Here is a 26,415-nt window from a genome sequence, read left to right on the forward strand (position 1 = left end):
TATATATATTCCACGTGACTTGTAGTTTAAAGGATATGGAGCTCCGAATGAAAAATTTAATTTTTTTTTAACGTTCTGTAACAGCCACCATTTTTAATACCCCCTAACTATACAAGACATTAATTTTTACTAGTACTTGTAATACTGATTTTGTTTTTCATATCTTGATGGTTTGACAGTAAAGGTCAGTTTACTCGACACAGTTCTTGAGACTACATTCACTATCACTAAAATTTGTCTAAAAGAGATAATGGAAATAATTTTCATAAAGATTAATGAAAGGGAACACCTTATATCATTGTTGAAATAAATTAGCCCCGTATATCTTTGGACACATTAAAATATTATTGGATTTCGACCTATGTGATGTATTTGGCAAGTGCTTGGCACAATACCCGACGTGTGCCTAAAGCTTCTGAAGAGGACTAACTGGACTGCTAATGGACCATAACACGATGCTGGATTGATGACGTCATCAGAATAAGGGGGCGACTAAGCAGGTGAAGTTGTGACGCCTTGTTGACAGTGGGTGGAGACATTCAAATGTCAGTTGATACTTGATAACGAACCAACGTCTCCACTCGACCACAAAGGGCACCGCGTCGCTCTGCCTGAATGTCACAACATCGACCTTTTTTTGATTTCAACCGTAAGATAATCGAGTTTTCTTAATCGATTGTGTCGTTAAGAGTGAGAAATTGACAAACTGCACAATTAATAATGTATTTATATTTCTGCGCTCTAGTGCAACAAAGAACACTGTCAACAATTTTAAGAGATTTTCGTTTTTATGTAGCAACGTTGTCTGTCCAAGATAAAAATGTTAACTGTGAAAACGAACAATACTCTGAGATCCATAAAACTGACATTTTTTAATATCTCAACGTCTGAGTAGTAAAGTTACAAACTCTGCTAGATCCATTTTTTAACAAAATGAGCTAGTCATTGTTTGTGTCAGGTGATTTTATTCTCTTTGGCTTACTAAAGTTCTTAACAGATAAAAATGGGTTGAACCCGCCTCGCTTATTTTTTTGTTTGTACCCTCTTGTAAAAATTAGTTACAAGTGCAATATAAAACAGAAGATATACAAGTTCTCTTCTTTTACCCGAAGGTATTTTAAGGTTGATCCTTATTGTTATGACGTACCCTTGTACGTCCACTGTGTGTGGAGAGGCGCAGGTGCTAGTTACGTTCACTCACGTTGAGCGGGGAGGGTCCGCTTTGCTTGTGGCGTGGTTATCATTTGGATGGGTGTCTATTTTTTTTTTCATACCCTCCTGTAATGATTTTAGTGGGTATTTGGTACGTACATATAGGAGGTATGCTATATGTATAGCTGGGTGTTAAGGATACCTTGGATTGCCTTTTGGCATTATAAGGTTAGGTGAGGGGTCCAATGAAGGTTGTAAGGTTGTAGGATGGGTGTCTATTTTTTTTGACCTAGAAAAATAAACATAAACAAATTAAATATATACAATAAAAATGGATGTATATATGCAGGCAAATATTGATCTTGGTTTGCCAGAGTAGCATTATAAGTTGCCGGGTCCGCTGAAGGCGGTGTCATCAATGATGGCATGAGTCTGCCGTTAGCGTACTAGGAATAGGGAGGGGCTATTCCGGCTGGCGGAGGGTGTCTGATTCAGCGAGAGTCCTATATAACTTTTGAAACATTTACTTATAACGGTAAGAGGAGACTTAAGTTAGTTAAATCGAGCAATATTTAAAAAGTGGCTAAAATTAAAAAACGGCGTGAAAAAGAAAAAAACATGAAAACAGACACTTATAGCAATTATGACATGTCACAATCATCCCGGCAAACTCGAATATTTTAACAAACAAGATACAATATATATGTAACAATAGAAAATACTTTTTGTATTTCAATTTCATGAATCAGAAACCAAGGAATGAAAAATACTGTTAGTTTCAAAAGTTTATAAATTACAAATCAATTTTTAGTTTTGTGAAATAAATATTTCATCGAAATTTACTCAAAAAATTATCTGCTCATATTTAGATATTAAACCTTAATATATAAGTTGTTATAAATTTGTCCTCATAATTTTTTCAAAGTAGGCTTAAATAAAAAATGAATAGTTTTTTAACCAGGTTTGTAGCTCACGTTCTTCTACGTTCCATTTGGAATTTGAGAAACATTAAGTGAAGGTTGGAGTTAAACTGCAGTGATCATCAGTAGCAACATTTTTGGTTTAACTATTAATTGCTTGTTGGTTACTATAAGTTTAATAAAAATTTCAGATATAGTTTTTTTTTCTTAGTCTCAAAGTGATATGTTTATAATTTCATTTTGTATTACAACTTTGCTTTGAAGAAATTTTTGAATTCATCTATTTCTTTCGTTTCCTTTCCTCTTCCCAAGAGAAGTCCTGGTCATGTAGTATATAAATAAATTAGGTAATATACCAAGGAAATTAGGTATGTCTAACAAGTTTTATTTAACATAATGTTAGCAGATCTGTGTTTTGTGAGTTATGCCTAAAACGCATCATAATGCGCCATTCACACCTGACACTATCATAAATGCAGCGAGGTCTCAAACAGGCCTTGAATTCTATTTACTAATTAATTCTTTTATATTCTTTCGCATGCAATTCTGCTTAAAGTATGATCAAGTCGTCTCTTAATATTTTATTTATTGTAGGATGTTGCCTGAATAGACAAAAATTTGCTTTTGTAATAAATCCATAACGTTCTTTTTTTTTTTTTTGTCTTTTTTAATTTCTGTTTCCGAAATGACAGAAAATTTTTATGCCAACAATTTTCGAAACAATAATGACAAGTTTGCATTGTAGGTCTTTAGAATTGGTCAGTTTCAATTACGTAATATCCAGATTTTAGAAATGACAATTTCATTGACCTCTTTAATGTGTAGTCGATGATAATAAAATTTTAATGGTTTACATGTAGACTCTCTCTATTTACCAACATGGCGTTATTATAATGATGCACATTTTTGTTTTTCCCAGATATGTCATATTAATTTTTTCAACTAGATACTTATAGATTCTTAGATATCTTGAGTTTCATAGTTTATATAAGATTTATAAAAAAAAAAAAATCCAAAAGTTAAAAATATTTTTCAAGCCAAAAAAAGAAAGAATAAAATTGTACATGATGTTTAAAAATAAATAACACATTCATGATAAAGCTATTATAAAAAATAATTCAAGTTACAACCATATATCTTTTATAATTACCAAAAGTTTGCAATTTTGAAGGTTATATGTAATAAATTATCAATATAATTATTTATTAGTCGTAAAAATAGGACAATTATAAATGAACTGATAGATATAATTGTTTCAAGATAAATAATGCAGTTTATCTAATAGAAAGAGATGCACTTAATAAAATTTTAACTTAAGACTTTGTAGAAATAATTTCCGATATAGCTAATAAAAAATCAAACCATCTTATAATTATTTGTTAAAATTCTATTATGAAAAAATAATAATATTAAGTATTAAATATTTTATTTACTTTGATAACTCAAAATTATTTAGAAAATAATATTTCAAGAGGCTGATAGGAGAAAAACTCTTATTAGGTTATTACATAGGTTATTTCACCCCAATTTTTTATTGTTTTAATAAAATCTATGTATAGTTACTAGTCAAAATTAATGAGTCTGCTAACTATTATTTATTATGTTTACTAAAAAGAAATGCATTTCTAGTTGTTCAGGCAAAATTCATATCCATATGCAAGTATGATAAAAACTACAACTTCCTGGAAGATAAACCTTATAAACTGCTTTATAGTACATTCAACAAGCATTAATTTGAGTGCTAAAAGACATCCATACGTCTAATAGTTTCTGAGATTTGGTATTTCAAAAACCAAATGTTTTGTCCAAACAACTGGAAATCAACTTCTTGGGAATTTATTTTGGCCAATATCATAAAAACTACTACTCCTATAAAGATACACATCATAATCTTCTTTAGAGTATATTAAACTAAATTTAATAGGAGTGCTGATAAGACACCTGCACGTCTTATCAATCCTAAGATATAGTTTTCCCTAAATAAATTCACAAACTACTGATTTTTCATATCTTTGTTATGAAATGTTCCTTTTTAAAAATATTGCATCTCCAGAACTAATCAACGTAAATAGCTCAATTAAGGATCATGTTTTAGAAAATTTGATATACTCTAAATAAAGATCTATTAGGTTTTCTAGTTGTATGTAGTTTTGAAAATATAGAGCTCCGAATGAAATATTATTTTTTGAAACAGCCACCATTTTTTACACCCCCTAACTATTCAAGACACATTGATATTGACAAGTACTTATGCATAGTTTTAATTAAAATTGAGGGAAATAACTCATTTTTTTCCCCATCGGGCTCTGTTTCTGTTAAGTCCTTAAATCTAGAAGCCTCCTAACCTAAAGGTTCCCGGGCCCTCACTAGGTCAAAGACAGCCCTGAATTTTGCAGTCCCATACCTATGGAGTACAAAAGTATTTTTCTTTACTCAAAGGAATAGGTTACCATGCCCTTGAATCTGAGGGGTATACAACAATTGGCAAAACAAAAAAACATACTTTCCGAGAGGAATATATTTTTTAACTGATCTCCTGTAAAGTTAGGGAAGACATTGTATCTTTTAACTATAGGGTATAGAAGTGCCTTCTCGTACTTTCGAATTGGATATCTCGGCCTCACATACAGTATCAAATACTAAGAGCTTAAAACATGAATTAAAATGACTTATCTTGAGAAAAAAATCGTTGTTGCGAAAATTGTTGGCTATTTTAGAATATTGAATATTATTTTTTATTTGATTTTTTTATTTCTTTTCAATTAATTTTGTAATGGTTATAAACAAAGCATATTTTGTTTGTCCTGATACTTTACTGTCATACCTAGATAGTTGTTAAACCTATTATGTGCGTAAAATCGTATCTACAAGTTCTCCATTTTTTGAGGTGTAATATGGATTTTAAAATAGGAACAGTCGCTTTCAAGTTTACTACCTGAAACAGAATTCTTGTCTTCTAAGCAATGAACTGTTTTAGACAAACTTATTTCTTGAGAGGACAAAATCATCAAAGGACAAAATAAGAATAAAAATATTATCATAATTGATAATTTCAATACCAGAAATCCAAGGGGTATTTGAATGGGGTCAAATATGGCCCGCATGGAAGAGTGCACATAAGAAACAAAAATAGTAAAGGCATATCGACTTTTTTAAGGCTTGGATCCCATATTTTACCCTCATATAATTGAAATGAAAAAATAATTTTATCTAAGAATAAATACATGGCTCATACATTATAATTTTTGTCTGGCAAGCATTTACAAGTTTCCAGTATGTAAAATATAATTGTACATATAAAAATTTTGTCAGCTAAAGAACGAAATGTAAATAGTATAATTAACTATCTCGTTTATAATAGAAGATAATACAGAGGTGTATAAGCAAAAGAGCCATAAAACTATAGATTCCAAAAAAGAAATTTGAATATGATGAACATCTAGAAACTTTATCACTTTGGAAGAAGTTTAGAAGAAGCTTGCAAAATTATTACATGGAAAACGCCAAAAACTTCTGGAAAAGGATAAAGGAAAGGTATAGAAGGGATGAAAGGGGATCAAAGGGATGATGAACAAGCTAATTGGAAATGTACTAATTCGAGTTGCCATAGATACCAATTCGAGCTGAAAGGCAAGAAAAGGTAAAGAATAACTTTTTTAAATAAATAATTAAAACATGCTATTAGTTTTATACATGCTAAACAATGTTTCTTGAGAGCAGGGCCATCAAAGGACAAAATAAGAATGAAAATACTATCATAATTGATGATTTCAATGCCAGATCATGAAGAAGCCATTCAAATACCCGTAGGGTTAGAGACCCGCATGGAAGAAAGTACATTAAGAAACACAAATAAGGCTTATCGACTTTTTCAAGGCTTGGATCTAAATTAATCCTCATATAATTGTACATATAAAAACGTTTTCAGCTGAAGAACTAAAAATATTTTTTATAAATGTATAAAACATAATAAAAATATATAAATCATAATACAAATAAATAAAACATAAAACTCATGACATGAAACCTACCAAGACGTTAGTAAGATAAAATCTTTATAAACAGTCATAGATGCAGTAACATATCTGTCTGATAACAATTTATATTTTGTAGATACGTTTTTGTGATATTTTCCTCTCTCTTATTTACCTTACCAATTTTTTTTTTTAATTTGTGTTTCCTTTTCTTGCTCAGTGGGACTTGTGCCAATTTAAGTACATAAAAAAATAAGAACGATCAATTTTCACAATTATGAAACATTGTGAAATTAATATAATATTTTATAGGAAAAGAATAATAGAATGATTAAGAAACAGCTCATTCATCGGAGTAATGTGGTCAAGGAAACAGCTATCGATTAAATTAAAGAAATAATAACATTTATAGAATTATTTTGGTTTTGAAGTCGTATCGGAATTTTGTTAGTTTAATAAAAAAAATCAAGGACCATCTCATTTCTGATATTTGTTAAAAAAAAAGTCCAATTTGTTCTGGGAAATAATAAAAATTAGTTAATGCTCATGGTCTCATGAACCGGGTGGAAAGGGCTTTCATAAAGATTACAAAAAATTAATTAAGTCCCAGACTTAAGTTTAAAATTGTTAAGAGGGGTCTAGCGTGAGTAAAGACGTCATAAACGGCCATATTTTATGTTGATGTATACTATAACTTTTTCAAGACAGTTATGAACCATTTATTTACTAGCAAAAACGGAAGTTAAAATCGTATTTATTTAACTCCAAACAGCTAAAACTTTATGTTTCATAACAATTATAACATTTTCATATCTATAGTTCATATCCGGAATAATTTCGGTTAACTTGTAAACAATTTATTTTAATTATTTTGCAACTAAAATTATCTCAGTATTTCAAGTCATTCAAATATTATGGTAATACTAGTAATAATAATAAAAGCAGTTGTAAAGTGCGATCTAATAATTTACATATTAAACCAACAATACTTTCTAAATATAATACACATTAAAATTCTAAAAAAAAAAAAAAAATAGGTTTTCTAAAATATTTCTTTACAGTTTAACTCTAAAAAAGATAATGAAGTATATATTTTTTCTCTTAAAATATCCATGAGTCCCATTGTGTCCTTATAGAATATTCAATAATTAACAAATTAGCATACACTGAACGAATAGAGAATGTGTAGTTACATTTATTTCATGACTGCATGTCTCATACATATTTTTACTTTGTCATACTCATTTTTTTATTTTTAATAATATTTTATATTTTAATGTTGGGCATATTAACACCCAATCTCCAGAGCGCACAATTAACTACATTGAACAATAAATAACCAGGACATAACTATGGCAAATTGAAAGCCCATAAGCAGTATCAGTTGAGAACTATTTGATATTCCAACAATGGTCCGTTGAAAGTTCAGCGAAGGGGCGGGACATTATTCAATTGATATGCTGATTTTATTTTGAATAAGAGTAAAATATATGATAGTGAAATAATATTGTAAGAATCAATGATTAATTTATTTATTTAAGAATTTTTTAATAGGTTGAGGGAGAAACACACTCCTTATTGAGCGATACGGGTTTAACATATTATTTAATATGGTCAGTTATTTAATAATTACAGTATAATTTTGATGAGACTCGAATATATTTCAAGTTGGTGAAATTTGTATAAATATGGATAAAACAAAATATATGGTTAGCAGTAGAAATTTGAAAAATCTCAGTAATAGAGTTATAGGAAGAAATATATTTGAACAGGTAGATAGTATTTAGGTGTGATGGTAACGGGAAAAAAACGAATGAAGAAATAAAGCTTGGTTGAAGGCGGGAAATGCTTATTATTTTTCAATTTCGAAATTGTTTAGCTCGCGCCCGAAAACTATTCCTTTATGCTGTTCTTTACGGATGTAAAACGTGACATTTGAAACTAAAGCTAGAACTGAACCTTAAGGTTTTTTGAAAATATTGTATTACGTAAAATATTCGGACCGAAAAAGAATGAGTTAACCGGAGAATTTAGAAGGCTATACAACACCGAATAGAGGGGACTGCACTCGGTGAATAGAATTCAGGTTATTGCATTGCGGTGTATAAGACTGGTGCGTTAGGTTGTGGGACTAAGTGACTGATCTCCAAAAATGTTAATATGCTCTAAGCATTTAACTAATTCGGAGAGTTGACCAAAACGTAAATGGAAGGATTGAGTTAAGAATGATTTAATAAATTTGGGTTTGGGGGGCGTCACTTGACAGATGTGTGTAGAGAACGATTGGTGGTATCGGCATCGAACCTACGGGTTCGCTGAGCCTTTATTATTATTATCGATGATATTTGTATGAGAAAAATGAAAAAATATTTTATTATTCTGGGACTAGGTCCCTTTATAACAATTACAAAGGCAATTTTAATTTTATAATATCATTTATTGGCCATAAAATAGTGTGACCACACTTAATTATAACGTATATACAGAGAAAAAATAGATTAATTAAAAAACTAACTGAAAACAAAACAAAAAGTTGACTACAAAATATTTGTACTATTATAATAATGGCTCAGATTGGTGAAGCAAAGGATAATGAAATATAAGGGATTTAAACGAGAAAAGGGTTGGGCATGACGTATGTTGGAGGGAATGGAGTTCCAGAGATATGCAGCTCGGATAAAAAACGATTTATGAAACGCAGCAGTTCGGTGAGGTGAAGGGTAGATGTCAAATAAACGGGACCTGGTAGTACGGGATTGGACAGAGAATTTGAATTGCGGGTTTTCTAGGATATAGGAGGGGCGCTGGGTACTAATTACTTGGAATAAAGGGGAAGCTGGGAAATACTGGGATCGGAAGGATGGAAAGAGCCACTTCAGCTCGGCGTAATGCTGGGTTATGTGCCTATCTCTGGTTGTTGTTGTCTGGGGCTGTTGCAGGGTGTAAAACCCTGAGGTCATCAACGCCCATGTTTCGCGCTTTATAATTCTATTTCACTTTATTTTTCTCTTTAAATAATTACGAAAAAAATTTAAATAATTACTTCTTTTGGAATTTTTTAGAACATATAACAGATTTTCTGGTTTAAATGTTATTCAATAGGGCATTTCTTTTTAAGAAAACCAAAACCATTTCCACTTTCTTCTGGTCATCATTCAGAGCAACTCGGTCCTACTCCCAATCTACTCAAGTCAGCGGAATAGAAATAACAGAGATCCTCAAATATGTGACCGATCGTAAGTACACTGTTGCAGTATCGACATTTTGGCGGTGGCTGCTTGAATAAATAAATCAGATATCTGATTGAGTTAAACTTGTATGACCTATTCTCAATCTGGCAATAGCCACCTCCTCCCTGCGATTGGAACGGTTTGATGTGGTCCATGGTTTAATGTTTTTTTAATAGTTTTTAACTTGCTTGGCGGGCTTTCATTCCACATGGCTTGCCAACTAGATGATATTTCATTTTTCATCGGAAGGCTTATTTCTTGTGGTGTCAGAATGGCCGCGCCCTGACCTGAAAGAGCAGGTGCTAGTTTAGCTGCAATGTCCGCCAGTTCATTTCCAACGATCCCCACGTGACCCGGCACCCATATAAAGAAAACAATTTTTCCCAAGTTTTCAAGCATGCTGGTATAATTGTGAATTTTTTTGATTGCCGGGTATTTCGGGTAAATGATCTTCATGGGTTTTAGTAAACTTAAAGAGTAGGTAATGATAAGTATTCGTATTCGTCACTGTCATGTAGAAGTGGAGTGCTGAGGCTATTGCACGTAATTCAGCTGTATATACACTGCATAATTTATGCAGTTTTATTTTATTGGTTGAGTTATGTGTGATGAAAGAGGCTGCAGTAGATTTGTCAGTTTTGATCCATCAGTGTACATCATGTAGGTATTTCTTTAAAGAACTCAATTCTTTCTGCCAACGGGAATGTTGAATTTATTTTATTTCACGTATCTCTAGTGATCACAGACTACACTGACTCTGTTAAACACAAAATTTTATTTTAGATAGGGGCTTTGAGAAAAAAATGAATAATTTCAATATTTTTCTCCCGTGAATTCATAAAAATATTTTTTAAAAATTTAATTTAATCAAATTAATGTTTCTATAACTCTTAATTGAATTGATCAAAATAATTATTAATTAAATTGAAATATATTTATAACATCGACATTAGGACACATCCTATTAAGGTTTAAGGTGTGAAACGAATCATCTTTTTAAAATTCCTCAGCGCTATGTGAGCAGATTATACTCGTATTACTCTAATGGGAATATTATATTAGCTAGTGTTCGACTTATTAACTGTTTAAATATTTTTATCGAGATTAATACAATAAACTTGTATTACAAAAAAGAAAATTAACAATTAAACGAAATTAAAATTAATTTTACAATTAAATGGTAGTTGTATCTTTCTTAATTAATTAACTGATTAATTAGTCCACGAAACTTTAATTAATTAATCAAAGGAAAACCTTTATAAGAATTACACTGTTTTAACAAATGTTTCATATTCCACCCAACAAAAATTCAAATTAGAAATTCGTTGGAATACATACACTCCCAAAACGCATTGGCACTGATATGTATTTATATTTATTATTAATTAATTAAGTATTGAATTTAATAAAGATCTTTAATTAAATCGTTTATTTCGATTCGATATACAAATAAGTAGCATGACACAATTAAATATTTTTAGTCGAACGATATTATCCAATTTTGTTTTAGTATGTTATATATTTTGTTAATTTCAAAAATTATTTATTCAGTTAAATTTTTTTCGTCCTACTAGTTAGTACCTAATTTCTTTTTCATATTTAAAATGTTAGTGGATTTAATTTATTATTATTATATGAGCCACTGAGTGTAAAACTGATGTGAGTAAATGGTGGAGTTATGAGATTTTTAAAGGTAGATCTTTCAAGCTTTAGGCAAGAGCTTTCTCTATTAAAACAGATCAGTTTCATGAGTAGTTGTTGTTGTTGATTGTTGCTTAAAGGCATGAAACCCTCTGGTCATCAACGCCTATGGCATGATAAAAGTAAAAAATAAATAAAAAAAAAATAAAAAAAAAAATAAATAAATAAATAAATAAAATAAATAAATCAAAATCAAAGAGGAGTTATAATTTATAAAGAAGGTGATGTGCTTTTAAAATTCAAACACAAATGTAATTTTAGCTTCCTCATTTGTGAGAGCTTCTGATAAATTTGGGGTCAGTCCTATCCTGTTTATTATTGGCAAATAGTGAGGACATTCTTCAAAAATATGTCTAATCGTGAGAATGGATTGATAATATTTGCACGTTGGAGGTGGCAGTTTTCTGATCAGGTGAGAATGCGTGAGGAGAGTATGACCTATTCCCAAGCGGGTTAGAGCAACTTCCATTTCATAAGTAGTTAAAAGTCAAGGTCTAAAAGTATCTGGTGATATTTTGTATTATATTTTATTTATAAGGCCCATGGATGTGTGGGGTTTGATATAAGGATGGGGAAAGTGAGAATTAATGAAAACAATCTGCTTTACTGCATTTGATGCATTTTAGGAGGGGACTGAGGAAAGGAGGGTTATCGGATGTAGGTGAGAAAAACGGTCTCCTGTGGGCTGTCTGATGGCAGGGCTCTCCAGTTGTCTTGTTATCAGTAGTAGTTAGTATTCCTCATAGTACAAGAGCCCAAGAGGAGAAAAAAGGCAGTTATCTTACCCCAACTTTTGATTACTTTAATGAAAACTATGTATAATTAATAGTCAAAATTGATGAGTCTGCCAAGTATTGGTAGGGGGAATAAAAAATGGCGGCTGGTTCAAAGCGATAAAAAAAACTAATTTTTCATTCGGAGCTCAAGTAAGAACAACACAAGAAAACCTAGAGAACGTAATTTAAAGATGAGAAAATTTGCTAAAATGTGAGCCCTAATAGAGTTATTTACGTTAAATAGTTTTTGAGATATAGTTTTTAAAAACAACATTTCATAAAAATGTTGTATGGAACGTACTGAAATATCAGTAGTATTAGCACTCAAATTAAAGCAAGTTTAATGAGCTATAAAGTATTTTATGATGTTTATCTTCGTAGGAGTAATAGTTTACATGAAATTTGCTAAAATAAATTGATTTATAGTTGTTCGGACAAATTTTCATTTGCCAAATTTATATTTATATGTGAATATCATAAAAACTACTACCCCTACGAAGATGTGTCATAAACTACTTTATAGTAAGTTCCTTTATTTTGAGTGTTGGCAGACATATGTGCGTCTTATGGATTTAGGGATATATTTTTTCAAAAATTCAAAATTTTATACGAGCAACTATAAATTAACATTTTGTGAGTTTATTTTATCAAATATCATAAAAACTATTACTCCTACAAAGATAAACATAATTAACTATTTTGTAGTAAATTTAACTAGCTTTAATTTGAGTGCTGGCAAACATCTGTACATCCAATGGTTTCTGAAATGAACTTTTTCATAAATCAAACTTATTGTCCGAACAACTATAAATCAATTTATTTTAGCAAATATCATGATAATTACTATTCCTACGATGGTAAAGGTCATAAACGTATTTATAGTCCATTAAACTAGCTTTAATTTGAGTGCTAATATATATCTGTATGTCTCAGAAGATCTTTCAGAAGATTTTTAAGAAATTTTGCAGACTCATCAATTTCGACTAGTAATTATACATAGTTTTCATTAAAGTAATCAAAAATTTGTCAGTCGAGGTAGGTTGTTTGCCCCCTATGTAGGGATCCTCTCTGGAATATTGGATTAGTGCAGTGATGGAAACTATCCAGGAATCTACTGTGCCTCCGTGAGATGAACTTTGTCACTGTCGGCAGTCCAAGTGTATGGATGTAGTCAGTTTTCGCTCTTTGTTAAGAAGAATGTTTCACAATACTCCTGAGGATACTACTCTGAAACTGTTGGAGTTTCTTCGCTATTCTGGATGCTATGTCAGCCTCCATAGGCGCTCCGTAGAGGTTGGTCGGTCTAAGTATACCTTTATAAATTTGTAATTTGAGGCGGAGAGAATGGCCAGGAGATGTTGGCAGTGGCGAGCTAGTGTCAGGTGTCTGACAAAGGTAACAACGAGATAACACTACACTGCCTGCCGGTCTGTTCACGCACCCTGCTATCCTATAAACTTTAGGGAGAGGGCGCTTGTTCTTCTGGAAGGAGAAAATAATACAGTCTGTCTTCTTGGGATTAACTGTGATAACAGCCCTTACAGTTTCTCGGTTATTTCCACCCAAGCCTTCTCCGTCAGCCGTAGGGCTGTCTCTGCGCTCAATAGTAGTCCAATACTGTAGATGGCTATATCGTTGGCATAAGCCGCTAAGGTAGCACTATCATACTTGGCTCCAACACTTTCAAAGATGTGTACTGAGAAAAGTATTGGACATAGCACAGACCCCTGAGGTACTCAGTATGTGAGTAGGACCTCTTCGGATACTACTTCGCCGACTTGAAGCCTTAAGGAGCGCTGCTGGTAGAATAATCTCAATAGAGTATTGAACTGATTAATTTTTATTATTTAAGGAGTTTGCAATCAAAAGTTAATGTACCCGCATTTAAAAGTAAAGGTGTCAACAATACTACATCAAAAACTTATTCAGTTAATTACAATATACATTATTTAATTTCTTCTTTAAAATCATTTCAATTAAAAAAAATAATGATTTAAATAAGAAATATAGTGTAGTCCCCATAATCATTTTAAATATAACAACTTTCCAAAGTTTTGATATAAAACTCGTAAATTATTTAATTAAATTAATATAATAATGATTTAATATATTTCTTTTATGAAATTCGTAATTAAATTTTCACAATTATGAGTATAGGAAATAATTATTAACAAACAGCTCATTGCAAAGTGGCAGGCAAAAAATTATGGATGTATATATTTTTTCAAAATAATATTTATTGAATTTTTATTTATAAATCTTATCGGAATTTTGGTTGTTTAGTTTTGAAAACAAAGCTTAACTAAATTAAAAAAAAAAAAAAAAGAAGAGGAATAGAATTTATTACGTTTCTTGAATCTCGGTAAAGATAATTCAAAATGGAGATACCGCCCTCTCATAAAGTGGGGGTGAAGCTCCCCTTTGGTATGGCCGTCGGGTGATAAACGAGCAGCGGGCTTCCTCCGCCATGTATAAAATAAGTAATAATATTTTTATCTTTACTGCCTCCTATGTTGGAGGGAAGAAGACTCATGTCCTTTATATAGATGGCATTTCTTCCCGAGGATTGTAATGGCAGTGGCTTCTTTATCTAGCCGAGAGTGGTGCAGTGTTTGGCGCAGCGGGAGCCTTTCTCTTTTTAGGCTACCTGGATATTTTTATAAACCTCTTTTTTCTGCCATAAAAGTTTTACTCTTTTTATCTTAATTTTTGTTAAAAATTAATATAAGCTCTCATATTTCGAACATCCTCTTACCGGATTAAGTATATGTTTCACTCGTTCTCAGTTCAGACCCAACCTTTCCGAATTTGGAAGTTTATGTGAAACGTTTTAAGTAAAAAACAAATATAAGGTTTGCAGTATCATTTAGTTAACTGTTCAAGATCGAGAAAATAACTCAATTGTTTTAGATAATGGATAGACTAAAAGTAGATGTTGAATAAACCTTTGTCTAGAGTAATGTGTCATTTTTTAACCTCAATCGTTTTCTCTAATTTTAGTTGGTTTAGCTCTTCCTCGCTCAGTTATATTTCACACATTCATTCGCGTGTTACTTCACTAGATGCGAATATAACTATATTATTTTATCATTATGTTATTTTATTTATTTATTTTTCATACAGATAGTTTGATTATGTTCATTTTGTTTATTCTTTTGTTTATATATATTTTAAGAGAGTTTTATTTTATTTTTTTTTTATTCATTTATTTATTTTATTTGATTTTAGTATGTATGAGATCATTCATCACTATTACCTATTGCCCACAACTGTGTGGTAGATTGTAATATCTATTAATAAATAAAAAGTATTAAAAAAAAAGATGCGAAGATATCTGTAAATAACACGCATTATTGCCCTCCTGTATCAACAGTGGTCACGACTTAAATAATAATTTTTAATTAATCTATTTAGAATATAGTTTGTTGAAAAATATGAATGGTGAAAGAACCGTGAAAATATGAAACATGGTTCTGAGAAGAATGGAAATTTCAGGAATAGTGAAATAAAATCGTAAATTTCGAATCAGTATGGATAACTATAAAAAAACTTCGAAATTAGAAAAAAAATTATGAATCTGATTGTTGTTTTCTCACTCTATAATTATGTTTAAAAATTATTAAACCTTTTGACAGTGGCAATGGAAGAATAACTGGTGAATTTCCCGAAAAAATACATGATAACCGTGAAGTTTTCATATTTTTGGGTGTTTTTATGATGTGTTAAGTGTTAGTTTTAACATGCTATATGTTATAGGTACAGAGTTATGAGTAGCCCAAGTTCATGTTATATGTTAAATTTAGAGGAGCTCCTAGCAGATTTATTGGGCAACGTGTTTCGTAACCTATCCTTCCCAAACAAACCAAATTTCACACAAACGAAACACGAAATAGGAGCAACTAACTTTTCGAAACGACGACAGATGACGATGACAGACTGTTTCGAGCTCAGCTTGGCTCCTGTGTGACGTCATTCTCCATTTAGAAGCCTATCAACAGGCGCTCAGCCATATTAAACAAAATGTGATATAGTTTAACGTGCTAAAAGAAGAAAATATTTCTACATTTAACACAGTTAAGAATAATATTAATAATGAAGGCCTAACAAACCCGAAGGTTTGATGCCGATACCACCAGTAGCTCTCCAAATATATCCCTCCACTGATACCCCTCTGAACCCAACTCTACTAAATCAGTTTTAACGTAATCCTCTCATCAACGTTTCGGTCTACCCATCGGACGTTTACCAGTCCGTTCATTGCTTATCACCATTATACCAGGGATCCGTTCGTTACTAATTCCCATAACCTTAAACGCCGCAATGCTATAACACGAATTATATTTATATTATCGGGTGTAGTTCACTTAATTCATTGTTGTGTAGGCTTCTAAATTCTCCCGTTCATTCTTTTTAGGTCCGAATATTTTACGTTGTACTTTATTTTCGAAAACCTTAAGGCGCTGTTACATCCCTTAGTGTAAGAGGCCACGTTCCGCATGCATAAAGTGGGAAGGAGAATGGTTTAGTAAGTTCTAATTTTAAAATTTTTGGCCATTTGTGCCAATGTCATTTAACATACTTAAAATGTTAAATTAATAATCATGAATATCCCTTATATTTTACTTTATTAACTTATTAATATATAGTCGTATTATTGTTAATCAAAATTTAATAGGAATAGTCGAGGGATAATTCATGATTTTTTCTCCGAATCTCATATCGCATCTCAATCACATTTTTGAGATCTTTTAAATAGTTGTAGTCGGATTGATTCTTCCTAGGGGATTGCTCATTATTACTGCACTAATAAGGAGAGTTAACGGTGTAATTATATCGTCAGATTAGCGTATTTTTGATAGTTCAACTTAACCAGTAGGTTATGGAGCTTAATATGTTACTATTTGAAAGTTCTGCTGAATGCTATGGACAGTAAATACTACCTAACTCGTCCGATAAACGAATATCAAGGCTTCCAGTCGCTCTGGGCTCAAATAAATCTTAACACAAATAACAAGTTAAGCTGGAATCTCTGAGCCCAAACAGTGAGAAGACCAAGTTGCTGCTCGGGTTTGAGCCTTTGGACATCGTGTCCTAAAAACATTAATTGAGTCAGGGCTCTGACTGCGGAGGAGTTAGGCCGGAGTTTGCGACCTCAACGCCCATTGGTCGGGTCACAAGTCACTAATTGAAAGCCTCTTTTAGTCCAATCGTCCCAAGTTTTCCTCCCTTCACTAAAAGTAAAATATTGTTTAACAACACGTATTTTAGTTATTTAATTACAGTTTAAGTTTCCTGTATAATAAGGCTGGGTTGTAATATTATTTTAGGCAATATAAATTTTACCACCAACATCTGCCTTTAAAAATTTTTATTTCATGAAAACAATTACAAATTTTTCCCCAAGTAAGCCTGAGAGGCATGAATTCTTTCGATTATTCATCTAAATGAGCAGACGTAGAAACTACTACAAATTCATATAGAACAATACGAGAAATGAATGAAACGGACATTGTAAAATGTTCCTAACTCTTTCAAGATGCGTGGAGCCTTTGTTCAGAATGATTGCGGCTTTAGCGCACTTACTCAGCCTCCACAGGCTCATTACCAGTGACGCGGTGAAAGGGATGCACTGGGATCTCGAAGAACCTCACTATACCCCTTTTAACATCTCTTATCTCTCTATTGTATAAAAAAGTTCTTAGTAATCACCGTTTAATATTTTATTTTACCCTCTCAGCGAATTGAAAACATAAAGGGGCAATAGTAAAAAAAGAAATGAAGCTCAATATAACGTAAAATGAAAATATTAGAACTAAAATGCTCAATAGATGTGGGGCTTATATGAAGCAGGAAAACTAGTTGAATATTTCGCTAACGGCGATTTATAAAAGGAATGTGAATTCTGTAATGATTAAATGTTCAAAGGGGAAATGTCTAGATCAAAAAACAAAAAGGTAAAATGAAACTAGCACCTCCAAAATATCTCTATTATAATATGTAGATCTACAGAATACATGTAAATTAGAGTTAAAGAGTTTGAGAAAGGAGTAGTATAATTTAATGAACAGTTACAGAATTAGTAAAACGGGGGTTGGCCTGCCGCTAGTTGGGGGGGGTACCCTTACTACTGTAACCCCTCTAGTATATTAGTATATAAATAAATAATAGATGTATATAAAATATGAAACAATTAGGTAATTATTGTGTTATTATGATGGTTAATGCAATGGCAAGATTTCACATTCACTAACCTACATGAAATAAAAAGTAAGGGGATTGTCTAAATAATAAAAAAAATATTGTAGGAAGATAGCCTGGGTAGTGGCTATTTATTGTAAAGAAATAATTTTCTTTTACTAATTTGATACCTTTATTAACCGCCACCCGGACTATCTTCCTCCAATCTACACCATACGGTCAACTATCTTCTTCCAACAATGGGTCAATTTCATCTCAAGGTGCTAAGTCAATGTTTTGTGATGCGCTCGCTAGATTTTTTTGAGATACACTCTGAAATAATTTCTTCATTTACAACCTTACATAATTTTTCTAAAGTTATAAACTTCAGCCAATAGTGAATAAGGCAAATAGAATAAAAAACATTATATTTTGCCGTGCTTTGAAGCAGTAAAATTTATCTCGGTTTAATTAACAGCTGAGATTCGAACCCGGACATTTCCTATAATAAATGAGGTACTCGCCTAAATTAGACCAACCTATTATTTATAATAATAGCTCTCCCCGACGCCGGAATAATAATTCAAAAAGCACTACAAACAATTAAACTCCTATAGAAGGGAGGCTTTTTATTGCCGGGAGACTAAGGGAAAATAAACGAAGAAGAGAAATACCTTGAGATTAAAATGTTTTAGGGTCAGGATTTATCTTTTGTATAAGTTCTAAACATCCTTTCCCAGGGAGAAGAACTTTTTTTCTCTTTATTTATTACGAGTACCTCCATTTTGATTCGAATATCCTGATTGCTAAGTGCAGGGTTCTTTAGTTGCCTTTCTTTTTCTTTTCCTTTTTTTCTTCTTTTTTTGAGGAAGCAGTATATAAGCCATAAAGCATTACTAAACTCTAATTTAAAAAGCAATATTCAGGCCTTTAAATAATTTTTTAGAGCAGTACTACAACTCTTTGTTTACTTTAAAAGTACTTTAGAGTTAAAAGTAATTAATTTTTGTTCAATAATTAGTAAAAATCTGTTCCTTTGTCTCCTATATAAAACAATACAAACTTTTTTTACAATGTATTCCTCAAGGTAGTATCTTAGGTTCCATTCTCTATACGGTTTATACTAATAATATTCCAACCCACCCTAACACAGTCCTAACAGCATACGCTGATGACACAAGTGTACTATTTGTAAACAACGACCCTACTATCACAAACTCTACAGACACACGTAACATCCATTGAAGAATGGTGTCAAAACTAGAGAATCAATATAAATCATTACAAATCCCACCAGCTCACCTTTACTCTCCGTCGTAAACCTCTTCTACTGTCCTACAGTATCCTTTTAAATATTTCATTAACGCTTTTTTAACTGATTCGCTACTTAGGGCTCGTGACAAGAAACTGCTTGTAGATTTCGATTGCTACAACACCTACTTGACAAACGCTCTAAAATTCCTATTCACTACAAACAAATATTATATACTATGATAATCAGACCAATTTGGACATAAGTAATTGAGTTCTTGGGCTTTACCAATCCATCAAATTCCTCAGATATCCAATCCAAAATCCTCCGAAAAATCCTTGATGCCCCTTATTTTGTCACAAAAAACTCATTTACAAAGACCTTAACATCCCTTTCTTTGCAGATTTGGCCCGAAATAGATATACACCTTTTCATTCTAAAGTCCTTACCCATCCTAACCCATAATTTCTTAATCTCTCATCCTTAGTAATCCCTGATAATCCTTCGAGACGTCTGAAAAGATGATGGCCACGGGACCTTCTAATTTAAATTAGAAACTATTAAATTAAACTAAATTGTTTGAAGTAGTGTCATTGTGTGGTTCCTTTCCAAGATTATCAACATTCCACATATTTACTTTTTGTACAGTTGTAAATTATTTTTATTTAAAATATTTTTTATTTATTGATAGATATTACAATCTGCCACATAGTTGTGGGCAATAGGTAATAGTGATGAATGATCTCGTACATACTAAAATAAAATAAATTATAATAAATAAATTTAAAAAAACTTTTCTACTACAACAGATATTCACTGACTTTACCCGGGATTTAAGAAATCCTAGTTCAAACTGTGATGGTGCATCCAGCCCTAAAATGATGGAAACAATTATAATACTTTAAGGAAATATTTCTGAGTAACTTAGGGATAAAAAAAGTGCATCTTATCATACAGTTACATATTATACATATATTTGAACAAAAATGTTTTAACCATATTCAATGGCGATGAGGCATTAGTATAAATATTTAAGATACTATTCTTAAGTGAAAATTAGAGGTTGGTAGGGGTTAATGTATAAAATTTGATTTGACATTCAATTCCTTTTAAGCTAATAAAAATAGTCCAACGATATCCTGATTTTGTATAATGGCTTAAATTATAAACACTGATACACCATTTCATAGTTATAAGACTATTTATTTTATTGTTTATATCATTATTGTTACAAATGATTATCCAATGACATTTGTTTAGTATGTAATTGACAAAATTTTGTTTTCATTAATATATTGCCAACCCTATGTAATTGTCATCTATTCTCTAATTTATCAGAAAAACTAATATTTTTATTGGATGATGACAAATTTATATGGCCTAAGTGGATTGTCGCGTGTGGCCGTGACCCCAAAACTGCGGCCATGGTTCGGCTGAATTTTATTCTATTCTTTTTAACAGAACCCACAAAAAAACATCTTTAGAACCTTGAAATAAAAATTATGAATCTAGAATAGAAAGTAAGATTTAATTTCAAATAATGTATTCAATTCACTTACAGAACTATACAAGAATCTGTTGTTTAAACGAGACATGCTGAGTTCTTTTAGTAACTTTTTTCATTTTAGAAAAAAACAAAACAAGAAATTAAATCAGTAATCATATCAATAAAAGTACCTAAAATTCATCTTCAGACTAGCATATGGCAAATTAAAATTGAATTTCTATTTGTTATTTTTGAATATATCACATAGCTCTTATTGCATTACTATTTTGTAAACAATACGTTAACATTATTTATTATATTGGAGTGCAGCTAAGGTATTGTAAAGAAGTCGTAAAACGTAAAATTTATGATATAATATATCACTTATACATGTGCATACACAAAGACTTAAATTCATATATATTTTTTTAAACTATATATTGGAAAAGTTATAAACCTGCTGTTTATTAGCACCAAATTACAGAGTTTTATTGATATAATTTATTTAAGATAAAAGGTTGAAATAAAAACATTCAGAATAAATAATAAAAAATATGAAATAAAAATAGGTAAGAACAAATTATACAATTTAAAACATCAAAATTTACATACAAAAATAAAGTAATCAAGGAAAAAATCTTTTGTTGATGATAACTTAATTTTTTATATCCTAGAATGGATCAAGGATAGGATTCAGAGGCTAGAGCGCCCTTGTATAAATAAATAAAATTGAATTTAATCTATGTTTTACAAAACTTTAAAATTATATGTTGTGTTTCCTAATCTGTGCAAATAGCCTGAAGATGAATGGTTTAACTGTTTACTGAATTATTCTATTTTGCAACAGAAAAAAACTCGCACCATTGTACAAATAGATAAGACTGTTATTTGTTAATTGGTAGCTAGTGCACTGGAGAGATAGTAGGCTGTTGTTACGGGCAACCGGATTGGTCGACAGACTGGACCAATCGGGACTGACCTCTGTTTTCTGTTGCAGTGCGGAGGTTTCCATTGCGCCCCGACCCCCCTCGCCCTGAGGCAGAAGAAGGCCACGGTGAGTCCATCAGACCTCCTCAGTCTCTTCTTCAGCACCGTCAGATTTCCCTTTAAATCACCACGCTTTGCTTTTAATTTTATTTATTAATTTGTTATTATTATTTTTATTTTTGGCTTATTTGATGAAATTATCACTAGTTTTAATTGATTTCCTAGCCTACCTTAGTAGTTGCACTGCTGTAGTCTAAGCAAATATTTAAAATAATTGAGAGCAAGACAAACGTTTTGTCAGCTTAAAAAAAAACAAACAATATATATCTCCGTGTCATGTGCGTCCTTCATTAACGTCATGTTTAATTACGAAGACGTACTATCAAAATGTGTTTTCTGTTTTTTTCATATTTTTTGTTTATATTATTTTATCTTTCAAAGGTTCTAGAAAAAAAAAATTAAACATGCCTGATCTTCAAAAAGTTTAAAGGTACTCAATTATAAAAAAAACAATCGATACTAAACATCAAACAGTATTTGAATACTTACACACTCATACTAAAACCTCAACATATTTGAGGACTTACACATTAGAGTTTATTATCATTGTCACGGCGGGTAGGGGTTCATAAAGGAACCTCTACTAGCCTAATCGTGTAGAGTATTGAAAATAAAATAAATGAATAGCGGAATTTTGTTATTGTTGTATTTGAAGTAATTGAACATAAAAAACCATATAACAAAATATTGATACATTTAAAATAGAAAAATTAAAAAAAAAAAAAAAAAGTAACTTCTAAGAATACAAAAATTAAAAAAACAAAATTTGTATTTTTTTTTTTGTTTTTGCGACAATAAATAAAATTGTCTATTTATCACCGTGGGCGATGGGGCTCCGTGTGGAAAAATTTTCTCGTGGAGGAGAATAGCCGCCTGCCGTGGCTTAAAGTGATTATAAGGGTTGGTCAGCTTGCTAGCAACTACTGACTACCTTAAACAGAGTTAAGGGCGTATTAACACAAACTGGTATTACTTATACCTCTGAAGCCTAAACAAAACATAGCAATACGCAAGGCTTACAACTATAACAGATCAATTTATTTATCTCAGTTGTAGGCCTACCTTCTACGCCGTAACCCCTGATGAAGACCTGAAACTCAGGTCGAAACGTCGGCATAAAATAAATAAATATGGTTTTGTTTATTTATGTTATTCTTTGCTGACCGCACCCCCCCGACAAACTTCTCCAATCAATTTATTTATTGTTTGGAACCAATAATTAAACATGTGTTGGCCACAACAATCTTTATAAGAAGAATCGCCAATATTATTGATTAATACTTACAAAATTGTACTTCTAATTCTTCCCCTCTAAAACTTAATTATTAACAATAAGTTCACTTATTCTATTAATATGTCTAGATATTGAACAGAAATGAAAACCAAAATTGAACTGAATTAAGAAATGAAGTACCTAAAATACTACAAAAAGAAAAGAAAAATATTTAGAAGAAAAAATATAATAGTATTGATGTTAAAATTGATCATGTAAAGCTAATTTAAAAGAATTCTACAGTTTAAGGAATGATAAGTAAGCCATTATGATGAGACGGTCCATTCATATGAGATATATATATTTTTCCATTTTTCTCCTCTAGTTATTAATGAAATTCTCCAATATTTTGTGTTTATTATTGCTAAAATTGAAAAATGTTTTTTTGTAAAAAATCAAAGGTACTTAAAAGTTTTTTTTTTTTAATTCTACATTTAAGCCCTGTTAGGATAAGACCTACCTGGTATTAAACAGCACTTAATTACGCATTGATTCTTTGAGTTTAGTTAAAATCGTTTGTGTCGATTTGGAGAAAATCGAAAAAATGTGAAAAAATCTATACTATAGTTTGTAAAGATTATGTATGTAATTTCAGTTTCTTACGAATTTTTGTTTTTGAGCTAGGCTGTTCACAGACACACAGAGCATTTCGAAAAAAATTGTTATATGGACTCAGGAGCACTCACAACTTTATTTACGTCGAAAACTCGAGTTCAAAATTTTTTACGATCGCAATTCTTTCCCTTACTATATATTCCATATATCAATGATTAGCTGAGCATCGTACATATATAAATAATGGGCAGTATGGATCCCTTTTCGGCTCTGGAGCGATGGATTTTGACAAGTTGAGTTATCGAAAGAATGAAAATTTCATTGAGAACTGATTAATCCCAATTTCGATTCTCATATTATTACTAGAACTTTATTAAACGTTATTCAAACAAGAGATAATTCAAGAGAGACATTTCAACGCTCAGACGCTGTAATTTGGCGGATCGAGACAGTAAAAATTGGGTTTTAAAGATTTTGGTGCGGACATTAATACCTATGTACTATCCTACGGAATGTAAATTTAACCCTGCTTTTTTAAGCCCAAAAATGGCCATCCCTATATAAGTGAAAGTAAAAATTTCATAGATATAAGATTGGTTTTATGTTAAAAAATAGTGTAATAGTTTAGGAAAAAGGAATATGTGTTTGTAAGTTATTATCAAAATAATGAAATATTGTGTAACAAACAGAATTTATAGTTCTATATGAAGGAAATGAAATTCATAACCAATATTTTATTTTATTTTTTTATTATAAGTTGTCAACCACTTTCCGAAGGTTTTATTAGTCATTATTTATTTTATGGTAAAGTTTTGAGTGATTAAGAAATTCAAAAAGTTTATCCACAATTTGTTTGTTATCCTGCTAAATTGAATGGAGGTCTGCTGGTAATTTATTCAAAGATTTGAGGGAGTCGTATGTTCGGCATTCAATTAAAATGTGTTTAATGGTAAGTCGCGTTCCGCAAGTCTGGCATATAGGTGGAAAATTGCGGGACATAAGATAACCGTGAGTCAGGCGCCTATGTCCTATTCGAAGGCGTGTCAAAATCAGTTATTTTCAGCGTACATTTCTAGTGGATGATATCCAAGGGGAGACGTCACTACCGGTTCCTTTTTTTAGTGCAACACTTCTGCATTTGTTTTAACAAAGTGTTATATGGTTGGGTTGCCTGTTAAAAGCATGATTTACGCGGACGACCTTGTTATTTATTTGGTGGTGTAAAACAAATAATATCAGTGTATCGTTTTCTTATCAAGGCTTTAAAATTTTAACAAGTTAAAAAGTTGCTATACTATATAGCAATAGGCAGCCGAATGTAATGCTATCATTGCCCAATAACAATCTACTGGTTACTTTTGCTCACATTGTCTGGTACCTCGGATTGACTTTCAATATTTTCTTTATACAAACCTACTATTACCAAAATTTAATTGCTTATTAGTTACATTTGAATATAGAAAAAAATAATACTTGAAATTAGGAGGAAAGCAATAATGATGTACGATTGCTACAGTCAATGGCTCACGTGTTTGATACATGACATGAGGATTGATGCCTCGGTCCCGTGGGACGTGACAAGATATATGTTCGGTGTCTGTATTGCTGTCAGCTAGCATCCTCCAGCGGTCCCATCCTCAATCTTATTGAATTCCAGCTACTATCTGGGGCAATAAGGGTTCTTTATTTAGGGTTTGAAATGTTCTGAGATATTTGTTGAGCAAATTGAATTGAATTTTTGTAAATATTGAATATTCTTTCTATGGGATTCGATAATACACAAAGGAAATTAGATTTGCCGATAATATCTCCTCTACACTTAATGAATATTGTAAGAACCAAATGATAATGATATTACATGATACAGTAGTCCTAAAATCACTGTTTGGGGCAAAATAATATGTTTGAAGTATTATAAAAAAAAAAAAAAGATTTCTATATAGTGTGTACATAAAGCGGGTCCAAACATTCCTTCGTATAACTGAATGTTTCGTATAAGTGAGGTTCAGACGAAGAGGTCAACTTTAATTGATGCCCCATCAATCACTTTATTTTATAGTGGTCTGTTAACGTGATGTAAAATTAGAAAGTTTTTCCAAAATTAATATTAACTAGTTTACTCCGGTGAGAATTCTCGCATTAGACGTGCCTTCTTCTCTTTAATTTATTCGAAATATAAGCCGATATTATCTTCATTCGTATAAACAATGTAATATTACCAAGAAAATTTATTCAACACATACAATGGTAAATCTGCATACTTTATAATGACTTAAGTAACAGTTTACGTAATAAGTGATTACGTCATCCCACTGGAAAATATCAGTTCAGTTTTACAATTAAGATACAGCTATCATTAAACTTATAATTACTCTGAATTGTACACGCTGTGATCTCATAGCAAGCAAGGCTTTACATAAACATATGTTTCAGGCGGGATATGAATTTTTGATGGGAACCGAATAATTTGAGACATGAAAATTGGAAATCAGTTGAGCCGTTCGCTCAAAAAAACCTTAGATATTCAGATACAGACAGACTAAACATATTTTCCCAATATTTTGAGCTTATATTGTCCTAAATATTCAATAAATTGGTCAAGTTTTTAACTCAAAATAATTTTGTATATGCGCATATGGAACATTTAATTTTATTATTTAATTGAATAATATTAGCCATAATGATAAAAATTGTCACGTAACTATCCTATGGCAACCATGGTGCTGTTGTTGCCTTAGAAGGAGATTTGACACGTACCTAATTCTTCATATCCCAAAAATGGTTAATTTTTTTCCCTTGAAACACAGGGCTGTGTTGGTTGTTGAAATCTTTAAAACCTTTAAATGCGTTGAGAGTTTTATAAGCTTATTTG

The 26,415-nt window shown here is 31.3% G+C and overlaps 1 protein-coding gene across 1 annotated transcript in view; it reads left to right on the forward strand.

Annotated features, from left to right (window-relative positions):
* LOC106689690 (neurexin 1) overlaps window positions 1-21,812 on the forward strand; it is a 48,226-nt gene extending 26,414 nt beyond the window's left edge. Inside the window, exon 2 of the mRNA XM_014434807.3 lies at window positions 21,666-21,812. Coding sequence (XP_014290293.2) covers window positions 21,666-21,812 — 147 coding nt within the window. The remainder of the gene's footprint in view (window positions 1-21,665) is intronic.
* The last annotated feature ends 4,603 nt before the right edge of the window (window positions 21,813-26,415 follow it).

Source organism: Halyomorpha halys, unplaced genomic scaffold (assembly GCF_000696795.3).
Source record: "Halyomorpha halys isolate HHAL.00 unplaced genomic scaffold, Hhal_1.1 Scaffold1427.1, whole genome shotgun sequence".
In the NCBI taxonomy this organism is placed as follows: Eukaryota; Metazoa; Arthropoda; class Insecta; order Hemiptera; family Pentatomidae; genus Halyomorpha; species Halyomorpha halys.